At 40.4% G+C, this 22,596-nt stretch overlaps 1 protein-coding gene across 1 annotated transcript in view; it reads right to left on the bottom strand.

Moving 5' to 3' along the window:
• suclg2 (succinate-CoA ligase GDP-forming subunit beta) overlaps positions 1–22,596 on the bottom strand; it is a 78,702-nt gene that overhangs the window by 9,195 nt on the left and 46,911 nt on the right. Inside the window, exon 10 of the mRNA XM_086088115.1 lies at positions 3,686–3,806. Within this exon, the coding sequence (XP_085944241.1) occupies positions 3,686–3,806 (121 nt within the window). The remainder of the gene's footprint in view (positions 1–3,685; positions 3,807–22,596) is intronic.

Here is a 22,596-nt window from a genome sequence, read left to right as displayed (position 1 = left end):
GTGTGCCAGTTTATCCATTCTGTGGGCTGTGCCCACTGCCCTGCAGCCAGTCTAGCAAGCACAGCTGATTGATTCCTAACCAATCTTCTCCACAAGACTGAAACCCAAGATGTAATAACCCAAAAGTTAAAGTGTGAATAAGGCCCAGGCCCAAAAAAACATGGTTGGCAGCGACCTTCTGAGGGTGAGGGGAGCCATCTTTGATAATAGGGTTTGGGAGGTGTGTGTTTAATGGTCTACTTAGTGCGTTTTCTACTGTAGATGTTAACACCATGGCGATTGTGTTCAGATTCAGAATCATAGGAGAGTGTTTATAAAAAGGTGAATTAAGTTGAACAAAACAACTTTTCTTTATAACGAAAATGCATTTGGAACACAAAAAATGGTCAAAACAGGAATAATCATTAATCAAATGTGCTAGCCCTTTACAGAAAGTGAAGAAAATTGAATACAAGTGTCTGTTTTTCTCTTTTGAAGTGTACAATATAAATGTAAAAAAAAAATCTTAAAAATCTTCCATTTATGCTATCCGCTAAAATACTATTTGTAGAAGTGCTGACTGTATTTTTCGGACAATGAGTCAGCCCTCAACCCCCGCATAGTTTGGCTGGCCCTACGATTTATACTCAGGTGTGACTATATTAATATCGAGAGCAAGAAGAAGAAGACGAAGAAGAAGAAAAAGATAAAGATAAAAGTAACTGATTCACACCCACCTAAGTGGGGCAACATTTGTTCTCCGCATTCGACCCATCCTGAGTGAACGGTGAGCAGAAGAAGAATAAACTCAAGAAGTAGAAGAATTAGCAGAAGAAGAAGCTGAAGAAGAAAAAACTGAAGAAGCTGAAGTAGAAGATGCAGAAGAACAGCAACAGAAGAAGCAGAATATAATAAGTTGAAGAAGCTGAAGCTTAAGAAGAAGAAGCTGAAGAAGAAAATGAAAAAGTATAATCAGCAAAAGAAGAAGCAGTAGAAGAAGCATAATAATAAGAAGCTGAAGACGATGACGAAGGAGCAGAAGAAGCTGAAGAAGAAGAAGCTGATTTGATTTTGAAAAAATTACATTTATTTACCGCTCTTATTTACATTATTTTCATAACACACAGCTCGGCAAGAGCAATTAAATAAATAGATTAAAAAAATAAAACAAAATGCTTTTACATCAGAACATCACTAAAACATAGCGCCTCCTCATTCACGTCGAAAGCTTAAGAAAAAGCAGCAGCAGCAGCAGAAGAAGATGAAGTCAATGATTTACCGCAGCGTACTAAAGTAGGTGGTGGTAATGCACCACAAGATAATGCCAACTGGCAAAAGAAAGTAGAAAAAGAAATGCAAGTAGAAGACAAAGAACCCGAAGATGAAGAAGAACTGTAGTAATGGCAACTATTTTGCAACGTAGCCCTGTTCCCGCCGCTAGAATGCTGCATCCGCCGCAAGGATTACTGTTTACGGCAGTAAATGGTGAAATAACCGACCGGGATTCTACCTTTAGCCACAATGCAATGTGGGATTCTAATTAAGGTAAGCCATTTTAAATTAGAACGGAAAACTTTCCAGTAGTTAGAAGTTGAAGTTCATACAGCCAGAGCCTTGTTTTGTACCTTCAACATTGAGTGCATTCAAAATTCACTGACATCTTAACACCACTAAGAGTTTGTGTGTTTGGAGAAGCAGAGAGCCGTTACCCTTCAATTCATTTCCTAACGTAGCCTGTTATAAAGCAATCAGCAGCTCATGTTTGAACTGCTTCCTTTCCTAGTACTGTCTAACACATTGGCCTCCGGCACTCCTTTTTTGTGGCACTCTGAATAACTGAACGGCACATTTGAACGCGTTTCCGAATGGTCGGAGTGCAGGAGTGCACACTCGAACCTCATTTTCAAATGCACCCACGATTAGGGAACGGGGATTTGGGGGGCAAGTCCGGCCTCTACTGTTTTTGGTTTCAGTTTTTGTAAATAAATTAGCTCCCAAAATTTTACTTATATACTGTATGCATTATATGTATATTTGATGGGTACTTCCCCTCTTATGGCCCACAACCCACAAATCCTCAAATTAATTTGAGTTTTACATAACACAACTGGCCTTGTTACAGGCCCACTTTGGATAGAAGCACAACACTATAAAACCTCCATGATATCTCAGAGGAAGGTGTTCATATTTTTTTAGATGGTGATTGTTCACATTAGTCCTCTTCTCATTTCTTTGTTGAGCAGCCATGTGAATACCCCACTGCAGTACCTTAATGCACAGATGGCTCCTAGAATCAGTTTACATGCCCTGACATACAAACAGTGTGAGGACACACAGTGGGAAGTGATGCTATACACATTTGGTGAGCTTCTGAGAGTCACTATTTGTCTCACATTCTCCACGTGCACACAGCTGTACAGGTTACATTAGCATACACAGGTTGAAAGGCGATCTTATCAGTGGTGTCTCTACTCTTATTCTGGCCACCCCTAATGACTGGTGTAGCAGAATGTGACACATTTGAGAAATGTGCTGCTGTTCGTATAGGGACACTGGGATGCAATGAAGATGAATAATCTCATAGAGCAGCAATAACAAAAGGTTTCAAAGGTAAAATCAAGGTGAAAAATAGGTGCTCTTTAAGTTTTTGTTTTATGCTCTTGTTGATAGCAATGACTTTCTTTTTATTATTATTTTTACTAGAAACACAGATACAAAGGTGTATTATGCTTCATTTTACAGAATGTTCTCGCCGGTCACAGTAGCACCGTTTCAGGCACCGTGGACATGAATGAATGAATGTGTCAGGACAGATTTTTTTTAACTGTCCAAAAAAATGCCACACTAGGCATGGTGTGGAATGCGAAACTTAGTTGGCCACAGTAAAACACAAGAAAACCTGATCACATTCTGTACGTACAGTAATAGGGTGTAAGAAAACTTGGAGACGGTCCGGAGTGAATGCCAGTGCATTGTGCAGTGTGTATGTGGGGAAAATTCTATGGCACATTATGTTTCACGCTAACAGGGCTTCCGTGACTGCTGGGAATATAATGTAAACACAGGTAATTTAAAAAGTGTTTCTTGGGAGAAAATCACAGCAACAATAAGACCATCAAGCCATCCAATGGGTGTGAGAAAGATTCTAGAAACATGAGTGACTTCAAGGTTATTATTATCTGAAAAACTTAATAAGGGCCTTCCAATACAATTGAGGTGGTTATGGACCCACTGCTTTGAAACACTTGGTGATTCAGACCAATCACAAAGCAATATTGTGTTTGGGAGGTGGGACATGCCACTGTGATGAAAATAAGAAGCGCAGAGTCCAGGGGAAATAAACAAACCAAACATGGCAACACCGGTGGATGAAGGCATGGATGCTGCAATTAATTCTCTTATTGCTACCTATTTGAAAGAAGAACTGCAAGAAGCGCTTTGTGCATTTTTAGCTGGTAAAGATGTTTGTAATTTTTTTTAAACCTCCAAAAAACAAATTTTCATCTTTTGCCGTGATTGCTCAAAATACAAGTTTGGTAGGCGTGCACAAGTTGCCGCATCGCCCAATCAGCTCAAAGTATTATACTGAACGTCCCGCCTTCACCGAGCAGATCATATTGGAGCAGTCTCTGATTGATATTGTGGAGAACTCCTTTGAGTGATTCACATTATCTATCTGGCTATTGCCAGGTTAGCAATTTCCTACCTTCAAGCCTGACCACCAGGGGCACCTTGAGTTCCAGCTCTCGACAGGCCTTGGTGATACCGTTGGCAATAATAGCACAGTTGACGATCCCTCCAAAGATGTTGACGAGGATGGCCTCAACCTGAGATGTAAAAGATGAAAACTCAGAGGCTTTGTACGCTATACTTTCTAGAATTAGCTAGAACAAAATATTATATACAAACAAGGTTCACAAAAAGGTACACATTTCTTGAATATTGTACGTCCCAAAGTGTTATATTTAAAGTCACCATGCCAGTGAACACCTGAGTATTTTTAGAATAAAACCCATCTTGCCTTCTATTTTTATTTTTTACTGTAAAACCAGTGCAGGATACATCATCACAATTTTTTTCTGAACCCACAACCTCCCAGAATCAGGAAGGACACTCTACCACTAGACCACTGAGCTGGTTTCAGCACTAGCATCACAAAACATATACTGTGTTTTCAAATCCAAACTACAGTACAAGTTTTCTAGCCCTAGACAAAATATTAACTTCTTACTGCTGAAAATGAGTCAAGTATCCCTTAACTACGATGTGTGAGTACTTTTACTAGCTATGCTAGTTAAACAAAGACGGAAATGTACAACTTCAATTGTGACCTTGGTATCGACATTTCCTCAACAGCTATCAAGAGGACACAAATGCATTTTGCAATGTGGCATCCAACCTCTGATGTCGCTGTCTTGACAAGAAAACAGTAGAGTTCATTTTGCTTGGAAAATAAAACCAGCAAAAAGCGATATATTGAACAAACAAAGAAAGGAAGCTTAGCACCTGTGTTTGTGTGTCTAAGTGTGCGATTACACAAACGATCTCCTACTTGATAATTAGCCTGGCTAGCTGACTGGAAAAGTAGACAGAACACACAGGATTAATCCTCTATGCTCGTTTATAATCACTGCTAATCTGCTCGTGCCGATTTGGACGAATAGCTTGTAAGTGTCTCTCATGTGCGTGTGTGCTTGTGTTTGCCTGATGCGATGTGTGTGCATTCAGCGTGTGGTAATGATGTTTACTGGAGAGAAGATCAAGGACTTGGGATAGCTAATAGAGTGACAGTCAAGGCATTGTCCTTTACATGCTGTCCAAATGAATCTCCTTGTAAACAGCATGGATCAGGACAGAGTCTGCACAGAGAGAGAGAGAGAGAGGCGGCAGCATGTCGAGAAAATGGGCAAACAACAACCTCATGGCTATTAAGCAAAGGGACTGGAAACATTGGGGGGGGGAAGTGAGATGGCTATAGTATAAAAAAGTGTGACACTACAGGGTTTTTGTGTGGGGCTTTTCTTGTATATAGATTGTATATATATATTTGGAGGGACGCACATAATTTGGTGCTGCTTCTGGCTCTAAAATCTCTGACATGGCAGACCTACTTTCCAACTGCAAATGTGTCAGACGACTTTGTGGATTTTCAAACAGGTAAATATTATATCACTAACTATGAGATATGTTTTTTTGTGTGTTATGTATGAAAGTAAGCCTCCTAAAATGGAGTGGATCAGTGAAGGTAAGGGTTCAGAGCAGGATATGGTGAAGGGAGGGCATTCAGCTTAGGTGGAGTAATGTTATATTGATGCAAAGCCAACATTAGTAACATCAGAAAAAGTGATGTGTTCCTCAAAACATCAGCCAAGTGGTTTAGAGTCAAAGTGGCTGGACAAGTTTGCCTGGTTCAGACACAATAAGGAAGCCAATAAGGCATATTGTATAATATATGCCAGATGCCAACATGGCACCAATCAATATGTCAGCAATAGAAAAAGAAGAAATAAAGGCAAGTACACGGCTAAAAAGAAAAAAAATATTCTGGTGGTTCAAAAATAATTTCATGTGTTTTATACTTTGTAGGGAGAACACTGCAACATGTCATGTCTGCACATATTGTGCACATGGACCATAGAGCTGTGGAAGCCTGCTTCAATGTAACATACAACATATCTTCAAATTAAACGTGGCCCTATATGTTCAAAATGTATTTTAATATAATATATGATTTATTCGGGCGGGACCCAGTATCCGGGGGGCGAGCCCTATCGCCCCGCCGGACGGGTCCCATATGCCCGCCGGGGTCCTGGTGGGGTGGGTGGGGGCTTGGTGGGCCGGTGCGCCTCCTGCCCCCGCCCGGTTGGGGAGGGCCCCGCTGGTCACTCCTCTTAACTCACTACACTAGGTTTGCACAATACACTTTTATAGACATATAGGGCACATAACACACTTTGGGGGGTGGGGTAGGGTGGAAACACCGTCTTCACCCTACAACTCCCCTCCAATTTTAATACACCACACAACTTGTGGGGGGGGGGGCTTGTGGGGGTGCCATCGGTTGGGGGCCGCAGTATAGAGCAGTGCTGCGGTCCCCTGTCCGTGTCCCCGCACCCCCCCCCCCCCCCGCCCTATCTATTTTTTTTAATGCACCACATACACTCAGTAACATGCTTGGGTGGCGGGTGGATCGGAGCGTGGGAATATCATTTCCATCGGCTCCGGTTCACCTGCTCCTAATTTTAATGCACCACACACACACACTTGTATATACACTGGGTGGGGTCACATTCACGGTTTAGGGGTAGAGTTCGCCAGTCGGCGAGCTGGCGGGGTTAATTTTCACAAAGAACGCTGGGGTGACGACCGGGGCCTTCCCCCGCTGGGCCTGGGGTTCGGGGGTGTCGGCCGCCCTCCGGTGCCCCCATCTCCCCCTACTGCCCCCGGTGTTCCGTCCTTCCACACGGCGGGGGGTGGGGTGGGCGCGGCTGCCCTCTCCGCTCCGCTGTCCGGCCCCTCTTCGGCGCCGGTGCCTAGGTGCGGGTGGTCCCCGGGGGCTGGGGGTTGGGGGGCTGCCGGTTGGTCGGGGTGGGGTCGAGGGGGGGGGGGGGGGCGGTGGTGGGGGTTGCGGGGTGGGGGGGTGCTGGGGGTGGGGGTGTCTGGGGGATTGGGGACGTGGGGGCGGCTGGGGCTGGGTTGGGGTGGGTGGCGGGGGTGGATGGGGGGCGGGGGGTCGTGGGGGGTGCTGGGGTTGGGGGCCGGTGGGGTGCCTGGTGGGCCTGCAGTGCCCCGTCCTGCTGCGTTGGGCCGGGGGCGCGGGCCGTGTTGGGGCGGGGGGCGCTCCTGCTCCTGGGTTTGCTCTCCGGCCGGTGGCCCTGGCGGGGCCCGGGGGTCGTCCTTTGGCGCTGCCGCGGCCTGGGGGGCCCTGAGGTGTTGCGCTTGCTCTGTTCCGGCGGGGGTCGACGGCTCCCCTCTTTGGTGGAGATTTTCATGCATGCCAGATCCACCACACCAGCATCTACCGAAACTCAGACACAATCTGTTTCCTCCTCAGGTTATTGAATCGGTGGAGGCTGGTGTCTGCGGATCTCACGCGGCTTCGTCTGTCCTTCCTTCCTTTTCTCGGTCTCTCCTTTGGTCTCTTGAGGCCTCCCTGATTTTATGTTTTTTGGATTTGTTGGGGTCTGGATGTTTCTTGGGCTGGGGAGGAGTTCTGGTGGGGGGTGTCTGGTCGGTGCTGGATTTCACCTTCCTTGGTTTTCTTTGGTCCCCTCGGGTCTCCTGGTGTTCGGTTTAGGTGAACGGTATGAGATTTTTTCTAATAGGTTTTCTGGTGAGCTAACAAATACACGCACGCACGCACGCACGCACATACACATACTCACCCACACACACACACACACACAAAAAAAAAATATATATATATAAAAAAAAAATAATAATAATAAAAGAGCAATGATGATGAAATTTCCGAATGAACAATACTGAGCTCTTAAGAAAAAATATATATATATATATATATGATTTAAAGAATAGAAAATGTAAAATAACAATAACATACAAATACAAACTAGACTGGGTACCTTTTTATTCTATTCTTATGCTGTTCATCACCATCAGATTTATGTAAAAGTCTTGCTTGCTACACTCTCTCACAGGAACACTTAGCGTACTTTAGACTCACTATGGGAAGTGCAAACAAAAGACAAAAAAACTTGCTTGATGTCTGCTGTTAATATACACTTAATTGGTGGAAGACAGTGAAGAAAAAGGACAATTCATGCAATTATGTGTGACATGATGAGGGTTAATCTTAAATTCCTTTGACAATCCGTTTGTTGTATGTGAACATATTTATAAGTATGTCTGCATATGTGCACTTCATAACCGTACTGAGCAAACAATTTATAGCAGGGGTGTAAGGTCAATACTGCTGCCATTACAATTAAACTTTACCCAGCCAGTGTTTGAAAATAGCAGTCTGTATGTAATGTACAATCCCATGATGAGCACCAGTTAAAACAAATACTAATACCAGATGTATTATACTACCCCAATAAACTAACTGGCTCCCACTAGGGGGCAGCATAGATTCAGAAGCCTTTTTGATTACCTCACTAGGCAAGGTTCTGCTCTCTTGGTGTTTGCAACCCATTTTTCAACCCTGTCTCGTTTGGGAAGAACAATATTTCTTCCATTCATGTGTCTCCTATTGACATCCATGTATATAAATGATACATAAGAAAAGATTTATGTTGCTTGGCACAGTGGTAAGTGCTGTCTATAACAATGCGTATGTGCCAAAGACTTTTTGCAAAGTTTGTGTTTTCTTATTACGTGCGGTACACAAGCACAGTCTGTGGGAGATAATTTTCTCTTAATGAATAGTAAATGAACCATTTAAAGTAAAATAGTAAGAGAGTCCCAAATAAAGAATAATTTGAATAATAATAATAATAATAATAATTTGAATGTCATTGGAAGTGACTGGTGTGTGACTAGCGCAAGGTTTTTGGTGTATAATGTTGGAAAGTAAAATAAATAAATAACTGACACATTTTCTATTGAAAATCGTGTACCAGTGGCCAATTTAGTATTGTAGAAAAAGCCTAAGGCTTTCCGGGTTACAATGCCACAGTGGAAACTGTCAAGCGTTGATAGGAATTTAAGGCTAATCTTCACGATGTGACAGCCACTCCAATCAGAAGTTTTGCCCTGCTCTATGCCAGTTCTCAAAATTCTTACCTTAAGATATGAAATAGTGCCAATCTGTATCAAACATCAAACTCAGGAACTCACAGAAACTGGTGAGCATATTTGGCAGTGGGGAGGATTTTTGTCATCAAAGCTCAGCACGTGAACAATCACATATAATGTGCCAACTCGCTCTTTTTAGGCGATCTTTTTCAGGCAATGTTATACAGCATGAGAACATTGCTTGCTACCCTACCTGGGTGCCATGAGAAATTATTCAAATTTTACTAGATATGATCATTGCTGTCGGCATTCTGAAACCTGCCAAGGCATATTTAAGTCAAACTGGATAAAAAGGGTTACTACAAGTTAAACAAACTCACCAGAAAGACAATGCTAGGGATGCTCAACACTACTTTTTGTCAGACCGATACCAGGAGTACAAATCTATTGAGTAGTCACCGAGACCATTAGTACTTTTGATACATAAAGTTTCTCCCCCAAAAATAATGACAGATAATGAAAAAAAAAAAGACCTATATAGCCAATATTTTTCCTAAAAAAAATTATAATAAAAAAAGCATGAAATATTTTTTTTTCTTCTATTTTTCTAATTTTTAGTTCCTGATCGAAAAACAGTCACAAGAGGTTGAACAATACTGGTATCGGTCGCCACTACAAGTACTGATACCTTGAAATAAGGCCAGGTATCGGTACTCTTCCATTCCTACATAATACCCATTCAAGCCAATATGGGTCAAAAGACAATTTGTACGAGGTCAAGCAGTGTATTTGTATTAATAATCTGTGATCATCTGTATGACCTTTAGAAATGAAACATGAACACTTTTTTTGTGAGTCAACAAATTACATCCATAGACTAATAGAGGGGGAAAGTGTGTGTACTTCTCCCCCTCAAGATTCAACCCAAGGGCGGAACAGAAGCATTGTGTTCCTTCTCATTCTGCCAGGCTTCTTTCAAGAGTTGTGCAAGCGTTGCTGAATTATCAGTCAGATACACATTTTCATGCCCATATCCCTGGTTAAGCACTCTTAATCTCTCCTCAGGAAGGGACGAATAGGGAGAGCATCGTGTTTCCTTTGTTACCAGAAAGGAGATAGGGTTAGAAAAAGACCAGGCTGGAGATGGGTATGTGTCCCTCAGTGGCCTATTAGGGGGCCATTGTTCAGTCTTATCTTCAGCAGACAGCCTGTACTGTTACCACGTGCTCTGGCAGGCCTTGTTTATTTGTTTTCGATCACCACTCTATGCCCTGCAACCACAGGTTAATATGCACAACTTCCAAACTAAGGCAGGCCTGATGTCTGTAATCACACTTCTTGGAATAACAGGACTGCCGGTGTTACTGAGCAGCGATTACAGTGTTACAGTCCATTATGGAGTCAATTCGCTTAGTGAGTTTTAAAGATCAAGGCAAATTTTACCCACAATTTTATCAAATAGTAATTTACTTCACGGATGCAGACCCGGGTTTACTGAGGAAGGGAGTAAAGATGGAAAGAAAATGCCAACTTTGCTAGAACAAATGTTTTCTCTCCATCACATTTCTTACTGACATATGTTATAAAGGCCATTAACAAATTCTGCAACAAATACAACAAGACGTTAATGGATGACAAGGCTATGATTTTTATTATTATTAAATGATTACTGCTGTACAGAATATACATTTAATCCACTGAGATTTAGCATGCTTGAATTTCTGCAAGGGTGTAATCTCATCACACATACTGAAATGATAGGCAAACTATTGAGAATGTGATACCGGCCACAAGACACGTGTAGTAGACACAAAAAGAAAAGCGATCATTTCTACACCTAGCATAGTTAGAATTCAAATGAAGCTGCATGTGCATCTCAACAGCTTTGTCACTAATCTTAAAATAAGACAAATTGTTGTAAACATCTGTGATGGCAGCTCATCATTTGTTAAGCAGCAGCACAAAAGGAACACAGAGAGAACGACCCGCTCCAACATGCATCCCCTCTAATACCACTCACTATTGCCAATCATTTGCTATATAAGATTGAATTTAATGTGACATATTGTTTTAGATTATAACATATGCTTAGGCTCATTGTCATACTGAAAAGGTGAAACCTTATAAATCACAATTTGGTAAACGTTTTTCAAAAATCTATACCCTTTGTCACCCCACACATGCGGGTGTTATTTTACCAAATTATTGACCAATTAGAAGTGTTGAAAATGGCTTGCTCCCTTTGATGATGCATTGTTTATGGTTGAACAAATATAATGTTTTGTGGGGTCTCCTGAAAAGTGACTATTTTGGAGGTACAAAGGTTCAGCTTGATGCCAGCGATTTAGTAGTTGCAGTTTAACCAGAAAGGTTTGGCCCAATATACCGTACCCTATAACTAAACTAAATTGCATACATGTCCAGATCTCCTTAATAAAATTCAGATCTCTATAATAAAATTAAAAACACAATTGTAGGACATGCAAAGCCTGTCCTATAAATGAGCAATAGCATGCCCTGATGCAGGTTTCTGACTTTAGGCATTGGAAAATGTGATGAGATTGCTTGAATGAAATCAAGTGTAAATGTTCATGCCTTTGCATAAGTGAAGGAGATTAAAACGAGCAATGCAGGCTATGTAATAAAGATGCTCCTTCCACACATTCTTTATGGAGCATTTACCTTTTGAACATGAACTGCTACAAAACTGAAAAGCTATTATGCCCGTGCAAATCTCTCCATAGGGTTGATCCATAGGGTTGATATAGAAAAATAGACTAAACAAACAAACAGAGGCTGAATGAAAAGAGTGTCTTGGCGTCTTTTTGGAGTGAGGCGTACTGAAACCAATGGAAGAAGATAGATGGAGAAGAAAGAAGATGGAAAGAGGTGATGGGAAGTGGTGCAGTCCCTGACTCCTATTGAAGACTAAGACCGGCCCTGGCAAGGAGGGATAAGAGGGAAATAATTATCCGGCTTGCTGAAGCATGACAGGCTCTTCTCGGGTCTGGAGAGACAGACTGAGCATTATGTCAAAGATTGGCCATGTCACTAGCAAAGATACCTCTTGACAGACAGCGGCGGCTTAAGTTTTACGTGACGGTAGGAAAGCTAATGCAACTGGTGACTGCTACTCGCCTTGAAAAAGGCCCAGCAGAGATAGGTTGCACTTTTGGGGATGCTAAGGTACACCCCCGTAAAGAGCTTTTCCAATTGGCTTTTCTAACAACGAAGAATAGTGACTATCGCCACTGATGGTATGGAGGGGTATTACTTCTCACGCATGTCGTGTTGTGATCGGTTTATTGAGGTGTGCATTTTGCAGACACAGTATTGATGCGATTTGATCCTCTTTAGGTTTGATCAGTTGAGTCCATTTACAGTATGTGCGGTGCCCATGATGATGTATGCTCCAATGCACTTGCAAGAACTATTTTTTATTAAACAGGGACATTGCACAACAAATGTGTTGCACAGACCAGAAAAAGCTGGAAGCTAATTTTCATCTGTAGTCCCTGGTCACAAGACAACAGGTCTGTACAATAAACTGAAAATATATTTTGTTTTTATATTTAAAATACACAATCGGTATGTTCTTCCTAACTGTAGCCAACTCACTGCATAATGCGTTCTAATCATCAGGATATACTTTACTGTGACGCATCTTTGTATAAGTCTATCTTTCTTTGTATCACGACATGACGAGTAGACATACTTGAACAAATGTCACAAAGGGTGTTAATTTCAACAAGAAATTGTTATTTAGTTTTAGTTATAATTTAGTAATCCGTTTGTATTTTAGTTTTAACCCAATTTTAGTCGACAAAAATAAAGAGCAATTTTAGTTTAAATAAAGAGCAATTTTAGTCAATGTTTTTCTTCAGCAACCATTTCAACTTTTATGCAGAAAATTTTAACACACCTATTTTTAACTAGTTTAACATATAAGACAAATTTAACACAACTGTGTCTTTATTAAACTTTGTTTCAATGAAACATGCTAAACTGACAATAATATGCTGTTTTAAGACTTGTAAAAAAGTGCATATTTGCCTGAGATTAATCTTACAGCTGCACATTAAATAAAAACATATTTGAACAATAAATAAAGTGCAGTGAACAGTTACTGAGTGGTTCTTTTCTCCCATCTGCGTTTCACTCCTTCTGATTGGATTTTGTGAATTTTCGTCACAGTGTTGTGTCATTGATAAATTTATCAGTCAATTTAGTTTTTATCATCGTCTCAATGAATGCTTCGCATTTTAGCTTTCGTTTCATTTTTGTCAGAATTTTTTTTTGATGAAAAATATGCCGAAAGGTTTTCAGCGACAAAATTATCACTGCTCACAAAGAAATTCTGATTGATCACAAATCAATGGCAGACTGGTGGCTACTTAATTTCATCAATCGCTCACCCAACAGGGGTTGACATTAAACAATTTTTCAAACATGATCTGTTAAAAAAGAAAAGAAAAAAAGTGCTCTCTTATTTAAGTGGCCACAATAAAAAATTCACCCAACCAGTCTTGACATCAATTTATTAACCAATAATAATCACAATTGTCATAACATTTGTGAGCGAGCACATAATGGACTTGCAACTGTTAGTGTTGCTTACAGACATAAAGTAATTGAGAGGTGGCAAACATAACTGAGGAGAGACAGACTCTTGCAGGCAGGTTTGCCATGTCAGTGAGGGATGTAGTGCTGCCGCTCACCTCAGGCTATGAAGATGTCCCTGGCCTGAACACACATGCACATATTGAGCACACATATACACCACTTTGCGGCAGACTGGACAGAACAATTGGGAGTCGGGGTAGGACAGACATATTATTCATCTCCAGAGGGTGTCATGTCACTGCTGACAGGCAGACATAAATATTCGTCAACCCCTTCACTGCGGGTTAATGGTTGTCCATCAGGCAGCCGTGAGACATGTGAGGGGCCACATGGGCCTGCTGTAGACACACGCAATATGGACACCTTCACTGAAATACCAAGGTCACTTATGGAGATTGGAACAACTGATAGGTGGTAGGTAAGGTAGGTGAGAAAATTGCTTTAGAGAGCAAATAGTGAGGTTTTGTGTACCTCACTCTGAGCATGTACTACACTGAAGCGATGCATAGTAATAACAAAATGGCACACATACTTAGGTCATAGGCACGGTACAATAAACCGACAGCTGAATATTAAAGAGCTAATATTCTCCGCTTTGTTCCTAATGTTGCATGCCTGACCCAAATTAATTTATTGTAATGTATGCACGCAGAAGGTCAATTAACCAAATAATTCCAGTTCAGATTGTACCATGATCTCGGGAGCCAATGAGCCACTGAAAGGGCAGATGGGTGTACTTTGCAAGGCAAATTATTGCCCCAACTTTTTTCTTTTGACACTCCCACAGCATTTGCATGTCGATTTGCAGGCTATCCACAGTTTTACTAACTGTGACGAACAGACAAGTACATCTTGTATCAATAGTCACCTCATGCATTCAGTAAGGTCTAATCAAATTTAACAAATGACATTTGACGAATACTTAACAGAAGACATAAGCGGTTCGGAAAGTGGATGGATGGATTGTGATTAATTCCTCACTTAAAGGATTGTTCACAGGTACTATGTAAAACAAACGTCATTTTCACCTCAAACTGAACAACATGTCTCACAGGATACACAAGTCTCAGGTGCTAGCTTTTCAAGCTGCTGATAATAGACTAGTGTTAATGTCACATTTTGTCACCACTCACAGTGCAGAAAGCAGAGCAAATAAATAATACTAGATGGTGAAACTAAAAATACATTCAACGTATCTCACTCGACCCATTTTCCTGAAAAGACAATTCAAAACAGTTCGACCTTGGGTTTATCGGACAATAACAAATTTTTCACACATGCGTTGAAAGATTTCAAGTGTTTTTGCTAAATCTTGAAACCAAGGTTAAACGTTTTGGCCATATTCCAAAAAGTATGTTTGACGTACACACAACATCGGTCATCCATCGCCTGATCATAACTAAATCACAGCACTTATTAAAATATGTTTGAAGTTTGTTTTGTAGTTTGAAAATTGGATGAATAGACCTGCTTAAAACTATGCTTGCCAGCCAATATATTATTGCTTCTTTTCAATCTGTGAATTCTGGGTGGCAAAATTGTCACATCTGGTATAGGCAAATCAGGTCAAACAGGCACAATTCCTTTCTTTCCCCCCAAAAATAAAAATGTGCATGTAGATATATTGGGCACACTTGTTTAATTACACAATACTGTTGGGTTAAATTCCCCATGTCCTTAAGTCCTGACACACTGAGGAATAGGTTTCCCTCATTTGTATATGAGGATAATTTTTTGATGTCTTTAATGGGAGTAGTGTAACAAATGGCTCCAAATCTGACATTTTGCCCTGCAGACATTTGATGGAGCTCTAAACAACAGAACAGCATATCAATTAGCCATTAAGGTTTTGCTCAGGTATTAGCAGGATCAGCGAGACCAATAAAAGCCTCAGGAGGGGAGAAAAAGACATTGAGTAGATCTCAGATCGATGGAGGTCTCATTGAAGAGCTTAGTTCATGTCACAAATGGCATATGAGATGGGAAAATAATGTGACCTTTGAACTGTAGGTGTCACTTCAAGTTTTTATCCAGATTTTAGAACAGCAAATTCATTTCTCCTGGTGTCTTGTGCAAATTTTGCATCCTTAGACTAGGGCAGACTAGAAATTCACTTCACATGCTGCGTCACCAACTATAACATTACCTTCGTGAGTGAGATATGAATCATTCCATTCCTGCCTATTGAGCGTATGGGACCCAGAAGTAAGGGAAGGTTCGTCATGCATCATGCTTTTTAATATTCTTCACAGTCTTACAAATGTAAAAATATGCTAACCACAGTATAGTAAAACAATGCATTATGCATTTGTGCTTAACTAAGGAAGACACGGTGACAATCTTGACTTGGAAGGAATCAGGATTAGTGTGCATGTCTATGACAGGAGTCTATTCCCATTTACAGTACACACAACATACTTTGCAGTGCACATTCCATTCTTCCACTTGTTTTTTCCCATGTGTGTGTCATGTGCACTGCTTTTGTAGATCACAAAAGTTCCTTTTCCAGTTTAGTGGATACCATTCATCACTGCCATCATTGACACTCTGTGGCATCAAAAGAAAACAGCAAAACGACGCCCCAAAACAACAGTAATAATACTTAAACAAAAAAAAGGGAGTCATTGCCAAAGAGTCTTTAATGACTGATTTTATTTTGTGCACATAGTTTGACTTAGCTGCAAAAATACTTTTATTTTATTTTATTTTAATTGTGATCATGATTTTAGCAGCCACAATTAAATTAACCTGATTGTTGGCAATATTTAAAATGGAACAATTTGATTTGATTCAATGGAATTATGATTCAGTTTGATGTGGTATGGCTGAGTTTGAGAGGGTCTGATGTGATGAGTTTCTTGTCATTTTACAATATAAGCAGTAGGCAACCGTACATGTGGAAATTTCTTTCAAAAATGTATCTTTCCAATATAAGACAATTTGATATGTGTTGATATATTTTAAAGGTGGAATGATTAGATTTGTCTATTCGATGCCCTCACATCTTTTGAATCATAACAAACACAGATTCCTTCTGAATAGTTTTTTAGTTAGAACCCTAATTATAATAATGAGATGTCACTGTAGTCATGATATTGTGGTATTAAAACTGTCTGGATATTATCAGTATATAAAATAATGAGTGAGCCGTTGTGCTTAAAATTTAGTTTTGGGTCGGCTATACGCAGGCACGTTTCTTAGCCTGGTTGCTACAGCGCTCTTTCTACTTACTTCCTTGTTGCAGTATACAAGCACCTGATTGTTCTTGTAATATATGTGAACATTGGAGCACATTGTAAGAAATATACTGATGATTAAATATAACACTGAGGCTGAGTGTGGAAGTTAAAGTATGTGGACAAAAGAATGCGCCGGCTGTAACTGGGTTGTATAAGGGGTGTACATGAATCATCACAGGTAATAATAATTAACCTGCGACTCTGAATTTTAAATTGCAGCAAAAGTACTCCATCATGGTTGACTAATTGAACCACGCACAGCGCGCTACAGTTCCGTCATGTCCGGCGGCCTCGCTTGGTGTGCGGCGAGGTGGCCCTTACTCGTATTCCATATTGCGATGCCTTCAAAATTACCTCACTTCTCTTGAATGCATGTACACTAGGAAGATATGCAAAGCACATCAGTCACATCCTTTACATTCTGCCTGCCAAAGTGGTAAAACTTCCATTAAATCAGTTTCACAGGCCATAAACCCCAAGTTCCTCCATGTTCTCCATTGCTGATTTCAGTAAGCCATGAAAGGGTGGCATACTTGCCTCCCCTCCACTCACCTCTGCTCATGGTCTTTTTAAGTTCCTTAGAAATAAAGAGGGACACTCCCATCTTAACACTCTATCAAGCCACTGCCCCATATACCAGTCAACAACAGATGGCTTGGACTTGCTGTTTGTATGTGAGTGTGCAACTATGCATGTGTGTCAGTGACAGCAAATGGAAGTCTTCTCCTGCAAGATGAGCTCCAGTGATTACAGGTTGAGACAGTTTTCTAATTATTCTGTCAACCATCATTCCTGTGGGCTGATGCAGGCCATCCTGTGCCCTGATGGACAACGTAATCACTGTGAGAACCCCCAACTCTTCCACTCCCCGCAACACTGGGCTCTTTTCCTCCAGTTTTCCTGACTTGTGAACATAGTGGCTATCTTTAATCTCTGTCCTTATCTTTCTAGTCAGCTCTCACTTAGGCAGGATTTACACTGTACGTCCAAGTGCCTCGTTCAAGTTTAATTCCCATATCTGATCTTTTTTGGCTGTTTGTTTACGTGCACTTGTACAAGTGACATACTATACAAGACCGACAAGCAAAAACTAAACAATAATGAATGAATAAATCAATATATTAAATACCGTTTAGTTGGCCTGGGCCATTGATTTAAGATGAGGGCAACCTCCACATTATTCCACTTGCTGCCTTTGGCATTTATGTTGTTTAATGTTCAACACAGCTCTTTTTAAAACATACTTAGACAATAGTTAATGGTCTACATCTTCACTGTAGTAGTTTATGCAATATTTACAGCGTGTGCTTTTAAAAGTGTTTATTGGCATGACCGTGTATAGATTAGCGATCTACAGTATGTCGATGTTGTCTCGTTCGCATTAACAGGGTGTATCCGATCTGTACGTGTACGATGCTGTCACATTGACAAATATCCGATATGCATCAGATTTTCATCTACGTTTCCAAGAGGCCTGATTACAAGATGATTATAATGGATTTCGAGCATACACTTCTCTCTTTTTTGTTACTGTCATGTATATCCGAATTGTACTTGTGTTTCATGTCTTTGTCACAGTTGTTTGTTATTGCAATACTAGACTAGTGTAACTACTACTATAGCTCATACAATTTGTTGTGTTTTTACATACTTGGCCAATAAAGAGGATTCAGATTCTGAATTGTTCCATTCCAGCCATATTTGCTCTGTGTAAGTGGTACCCTTATTATCTGTATTCTTGACACCATTTGCCATTTCCGATGCTTCAACTGATACAGTAAACTGCATAATAACATAGAAACCCAAATCAACGAAAGAAAGTGTGGGAGAAAAGAACAGGAAAGTGCTGTTGTGGTCACACACTGAAAGATGATCACAGATGGTATCTTGCCACTTAACGGGGACTTTGGATATTAAAATGAGCTGCTTAATATGCAAGTTGTTTTGATTAAATGCATTAGTAGATGTTCTGTACTCAACGAAACAATGTATTTTTGAACATATGATGTTTGTAGTTTAAAATCTAGTTCCTACAACCATTTTTGTCTATACTATCGAAAGTACAAAAACAACCTGCCAGCCTCCCTCCCACACTAAGGACACAATGGAGTTGTTTAGTAATTTAAACCTACAACTTCTGTTTTGGCTATAACCCTCAGAGGTTGGCATTTATGGAGGTAAATTTGGTGCAAAACTAACTTGTGCAAAAAATGTGTACCTGTAGAAAAAAGTCTAAATTTGTATCTGTAAAAGTCGTGATTTGTATCTGTAAAAAAAATGTGTGCCTGTAAAAATTTTTTTTGTGTCTGTAAAAGAAATGTGTACCTGTAAAAAAAAAATTTGTGTCTGTAAAATAAATTTGTACCTGTAAAAAAATAAATTTGTGTCTGTAAAATAAATTTGTACCTGTAAAAAAAAAAATGTGTATGTGTAAAACAAATTTGTATCTGTAAAAACAAATTTGTACCTGTAAAAGTCATGATTTGTATCTGTACAAAAAAAATTTGTACCTGTACAAAAACTATAAATTTGTATCTGTAAAAGTTGTGATTTGTACCTGTAGAAATGACAACTTGTAGTCAAAGAAGTCGCCACTAGGAGTCACAAGTGGGTTTTCTGCTGCTGTACTGTGACGTGAGTTTTGCCCCAATTGTTGCGCTACAAATGTAGCAAAACTAATTTGTACTTGTAGAGCGCCTGATTTGTACTTGTAAAGAAGGGGGCGGGCTCTGGTGCAATGAAGGGTTGTTTTGACCAATCAAGTGAGAAGGATTTGAGCGGATTGGAGCGCAACCTCATTGGTTTAGCGAACGACGGTGGCGGGACTCGCGGAAGGATACAAGCAGGACACATCGTCGCCAACCAACATACATATTAAGAATACTTCTTAATATGTATGTTGAGGAAGAATACTTCAGTATTCTTAATATGTATGTAGAGGAAGAATACTTTAGTCGACTGAAGTATTCTTAATATGTATGTTGGTTGGCGACGATGTGTCCTGCTTGTATCCTTCCGCGAGTCCCGCCACCGTCGTTCGCTAAACCAATGAGGTTGCGCTCCAATCCGCTCAAATCCTTCTCACTTGATTGGTCAAAACAACCCTTCATTGCACCAGAGCCCGCCCCCTTCTTTACAAGTACAAATCAGGCGCTCTACAAGTACAAATTAGTTTTGCTACATTTGTAGCGCAACAATTGGGGCAAAACTCACGTCACAGTACAGCAGCAGAAAACCCACTTGTGACTCCTAGTGGCGACTTCTTTGACTACAAGTTGTCATTTCTACAGGTACAAATCGCAACTTTTACAGATACAAATTTATACTTTTAATACAGGTACGAATTTTTTTTTGTACAGATACAAATCATGACTTTTACAGGTACAAATTTGTTTTTACAGATACAAATTTGTTTTACACATACACATTTTTTTTTTTACAGGTACAAATTTATTTTACAGACACAAAATTTTTTTTTACAGGTACAAATTTATTTTACAGACACAAATTTTTTTTTTACAGGTACACATTTCTTTTACAGACAAAATTTTTTTTTACAGGCACACATTTTTTTTACAGATACAAATCACGACTTTTACAGATACAAATTTAGACTTTTTTCTACAGGTACACATTTTTTGCACAAGTTAGTTTTGCACCAAATTTACCTCCATAGGCATTCCGTCATTACTGACGGAAGGAGGACCATCAATCCGTTTTTTGCCGATAAGGCATGATAGGAAACCTCGAAAAAATAAAGAGAAAACAAAAAAACAAACACACGAAAAAACGGACTAAGAATTGACCCAGAAGTGGGTTTTCGTCCGGGTCAGTACCAATGGACCTTCACAGTCTGTCAATTACGGATGCCCGTTTCGACGAATGACGGGAGCATTGTTGGATGCCCACTTTGCTGACGCACCGCAGAGTCACCGAGCCACTCTTTTTCTCTTGCACTAAACAAATAAATGCACATTTACCAGGTATGTAAACTTCTTTGCACACCATTTTCCAAGCCTTCTCTCATCTGGCTGTGTCCCAATATTGATAGCTAGCCGCTCGGGTGACTACAAACCGTGATGATGTTTTCCTCTTTTTGTAAATTCCTCTTTCGTGCTATGTTTTTGCAAGCAGTAGTTTAGTGCTCAGTTTGTTTATTTTACATCAGATACATTGTTAGATAGCTAAGGGGTCCTTCAGTACACCATTTGATGTCTGACAGGTTATTGATCAGCTAAGGGGGTCCTAAAAAAGAGGAAGTATTGAGTCCGTTGGCCGTGCAGTATTCCCGGCAGTTACGACTGTGTGCACATACTATATGTGGCGACATTAGGGAGGGAAATAATAGTAACATAACAAACAACGTCAAGCGGAAAATAGTGGTTGACAAACTTTACATTACTTTACATTAGGGTGAGAAGCTCGGACAACCCGGGAGGGATTCAGAGTCGAGCCGCTGCTCCTCCGCATTGAGAAGAACCAGTTGAGGTGGTTCGGGCATCTGGTTAGGATGCCTCCCTGGAGAAGTGGTCCGGGCATGTCCCACCGGCGGGAGGCCCCGGGGAAGACCCAGGATACGCTGGCGAGACTATGTCTCTTGGCTGGCCTGGGAACGCCTTTGGATCCCGCCTGAGGAGCTGGCTGAAGTGGCTGAGGAGAGGGAAGTCTGGATTTCCCTGCTAAAACTGCTGCCCCCGTGACACTGACCCCAGATTAAGCGGTAGATAATGGATAGATGGACAAACTTTAAATTGTTTTATTTAGCATGACAGAAGCGTGCTTAAAATAACGTTGACGGATTAACGATTAGTTTGAATTGTCTTAAAATATTGAAGACCTGTAGATGACAGAAGAGCGTCCCGAATGTTGACGATTGCCGAATGACAGACGCTCATAATTCATTGTCGCACACACCTCTGACAATCCTTTAATTTCAAATTGTGCAAAAATGGTGTCAGAAAAAAAACTACAGTGCATAACTATGTGACAATGTTCGGTTTATCCAGTACAAATCTCTTGACTATCTGCAGCCTCATCTGGCAGGAGTAGGTACTGTCTGTGATAACTACTTCACTAAGGCATTCTGCATTGTCTCTCCTGCTTTCTGAACATGGCAGATTGCTCTAGCATCAGATTGTCACATCAGTCCAGACAGCGAACGAGGATCGCGCCGGCTGATACATATTCTTTCTTCTGGCTGTCGCTTATCAGACTGCAGGGACAATAATGTATGGATGAAGGAACTGTTTAGCAACATGATGCTCTCCATAGACATCATAATACAATACAGGCCTGAGATTCTGCAGTGAGCTACTGAGCTATATTAACTTGAGTGTTGCGTCTGTGCAGTTGATATTACCTTCTATCCAAGACCCAGAACATAAAAACAAAAAGGCAGTGGTACATTTCTTTGCAGATATCAGGCGGCCAATGTTGCAAGTGAGGCTCATCATCTCTCCATTATGCTAGATAATATAGACATAGGAGAATCACAGATGAGAGTAGTATTGAATCAGGCCTGGAAAATTCAATTACACTGACAATAATCTCTTGCTCTACTTTGGCTGGCATGTCTTACAAAGCAAAAAACACCTACAACATGGACAGAGGGAAAGTGAGGTCAATGGGACATGGAAACTCATTTTAAGCACACCAAGCATATACAGTAGTTGGCAGTTATCATCTGCATTAAGTACATAAACAATGAACAATCCTTTTTGGTTAACAATATTGCTGCCAAGATTAGTCGACAAGTCACAATTACATTGATGATCAAAATCCGCAATTAATGTAATGATCAAAATCATATTTTATTTTTCCTGAACCTTCGATTCTGTAACTGCCTTTTTGTCCTTGAACACATACACAATAGCAGTAATACGGGTACGCCCTGATATGAACAGAATAAACATGGTTATCCGCCAGAAACTGACCAAGAACGTTTTTGAGCATTTACCAAAAATACTAAAGAATGTGATGCAAAAATCTGCAAGGCACAACTTGCATTTCAAGGTAGCACGACCGTGATGAGCATCCATCTAAAACGTGTCTGATTAAT

The sequence above is a fragment of the Leptonotus elevatus genome, chromosome 10, assembly GCF_054856555.1.
Source record: "Leptonotus elevatus isolate MCC_2025b chromosome 10, RoL_Lele_1.0, whole genome shotgun sequence".
Classification (NCBI taxonomy): domain Eukaryota; kingdom Metazoa; phylum Chordata; class Actinopteri; order Syngnathiformes; family Syngnathidae; genus Leptonotus; species Leptonotus elevatus.
Note: the sequence above shows the minus strand (reverse complement) of the source record. Positions and strands in the feature narration are given on the sequence as shown.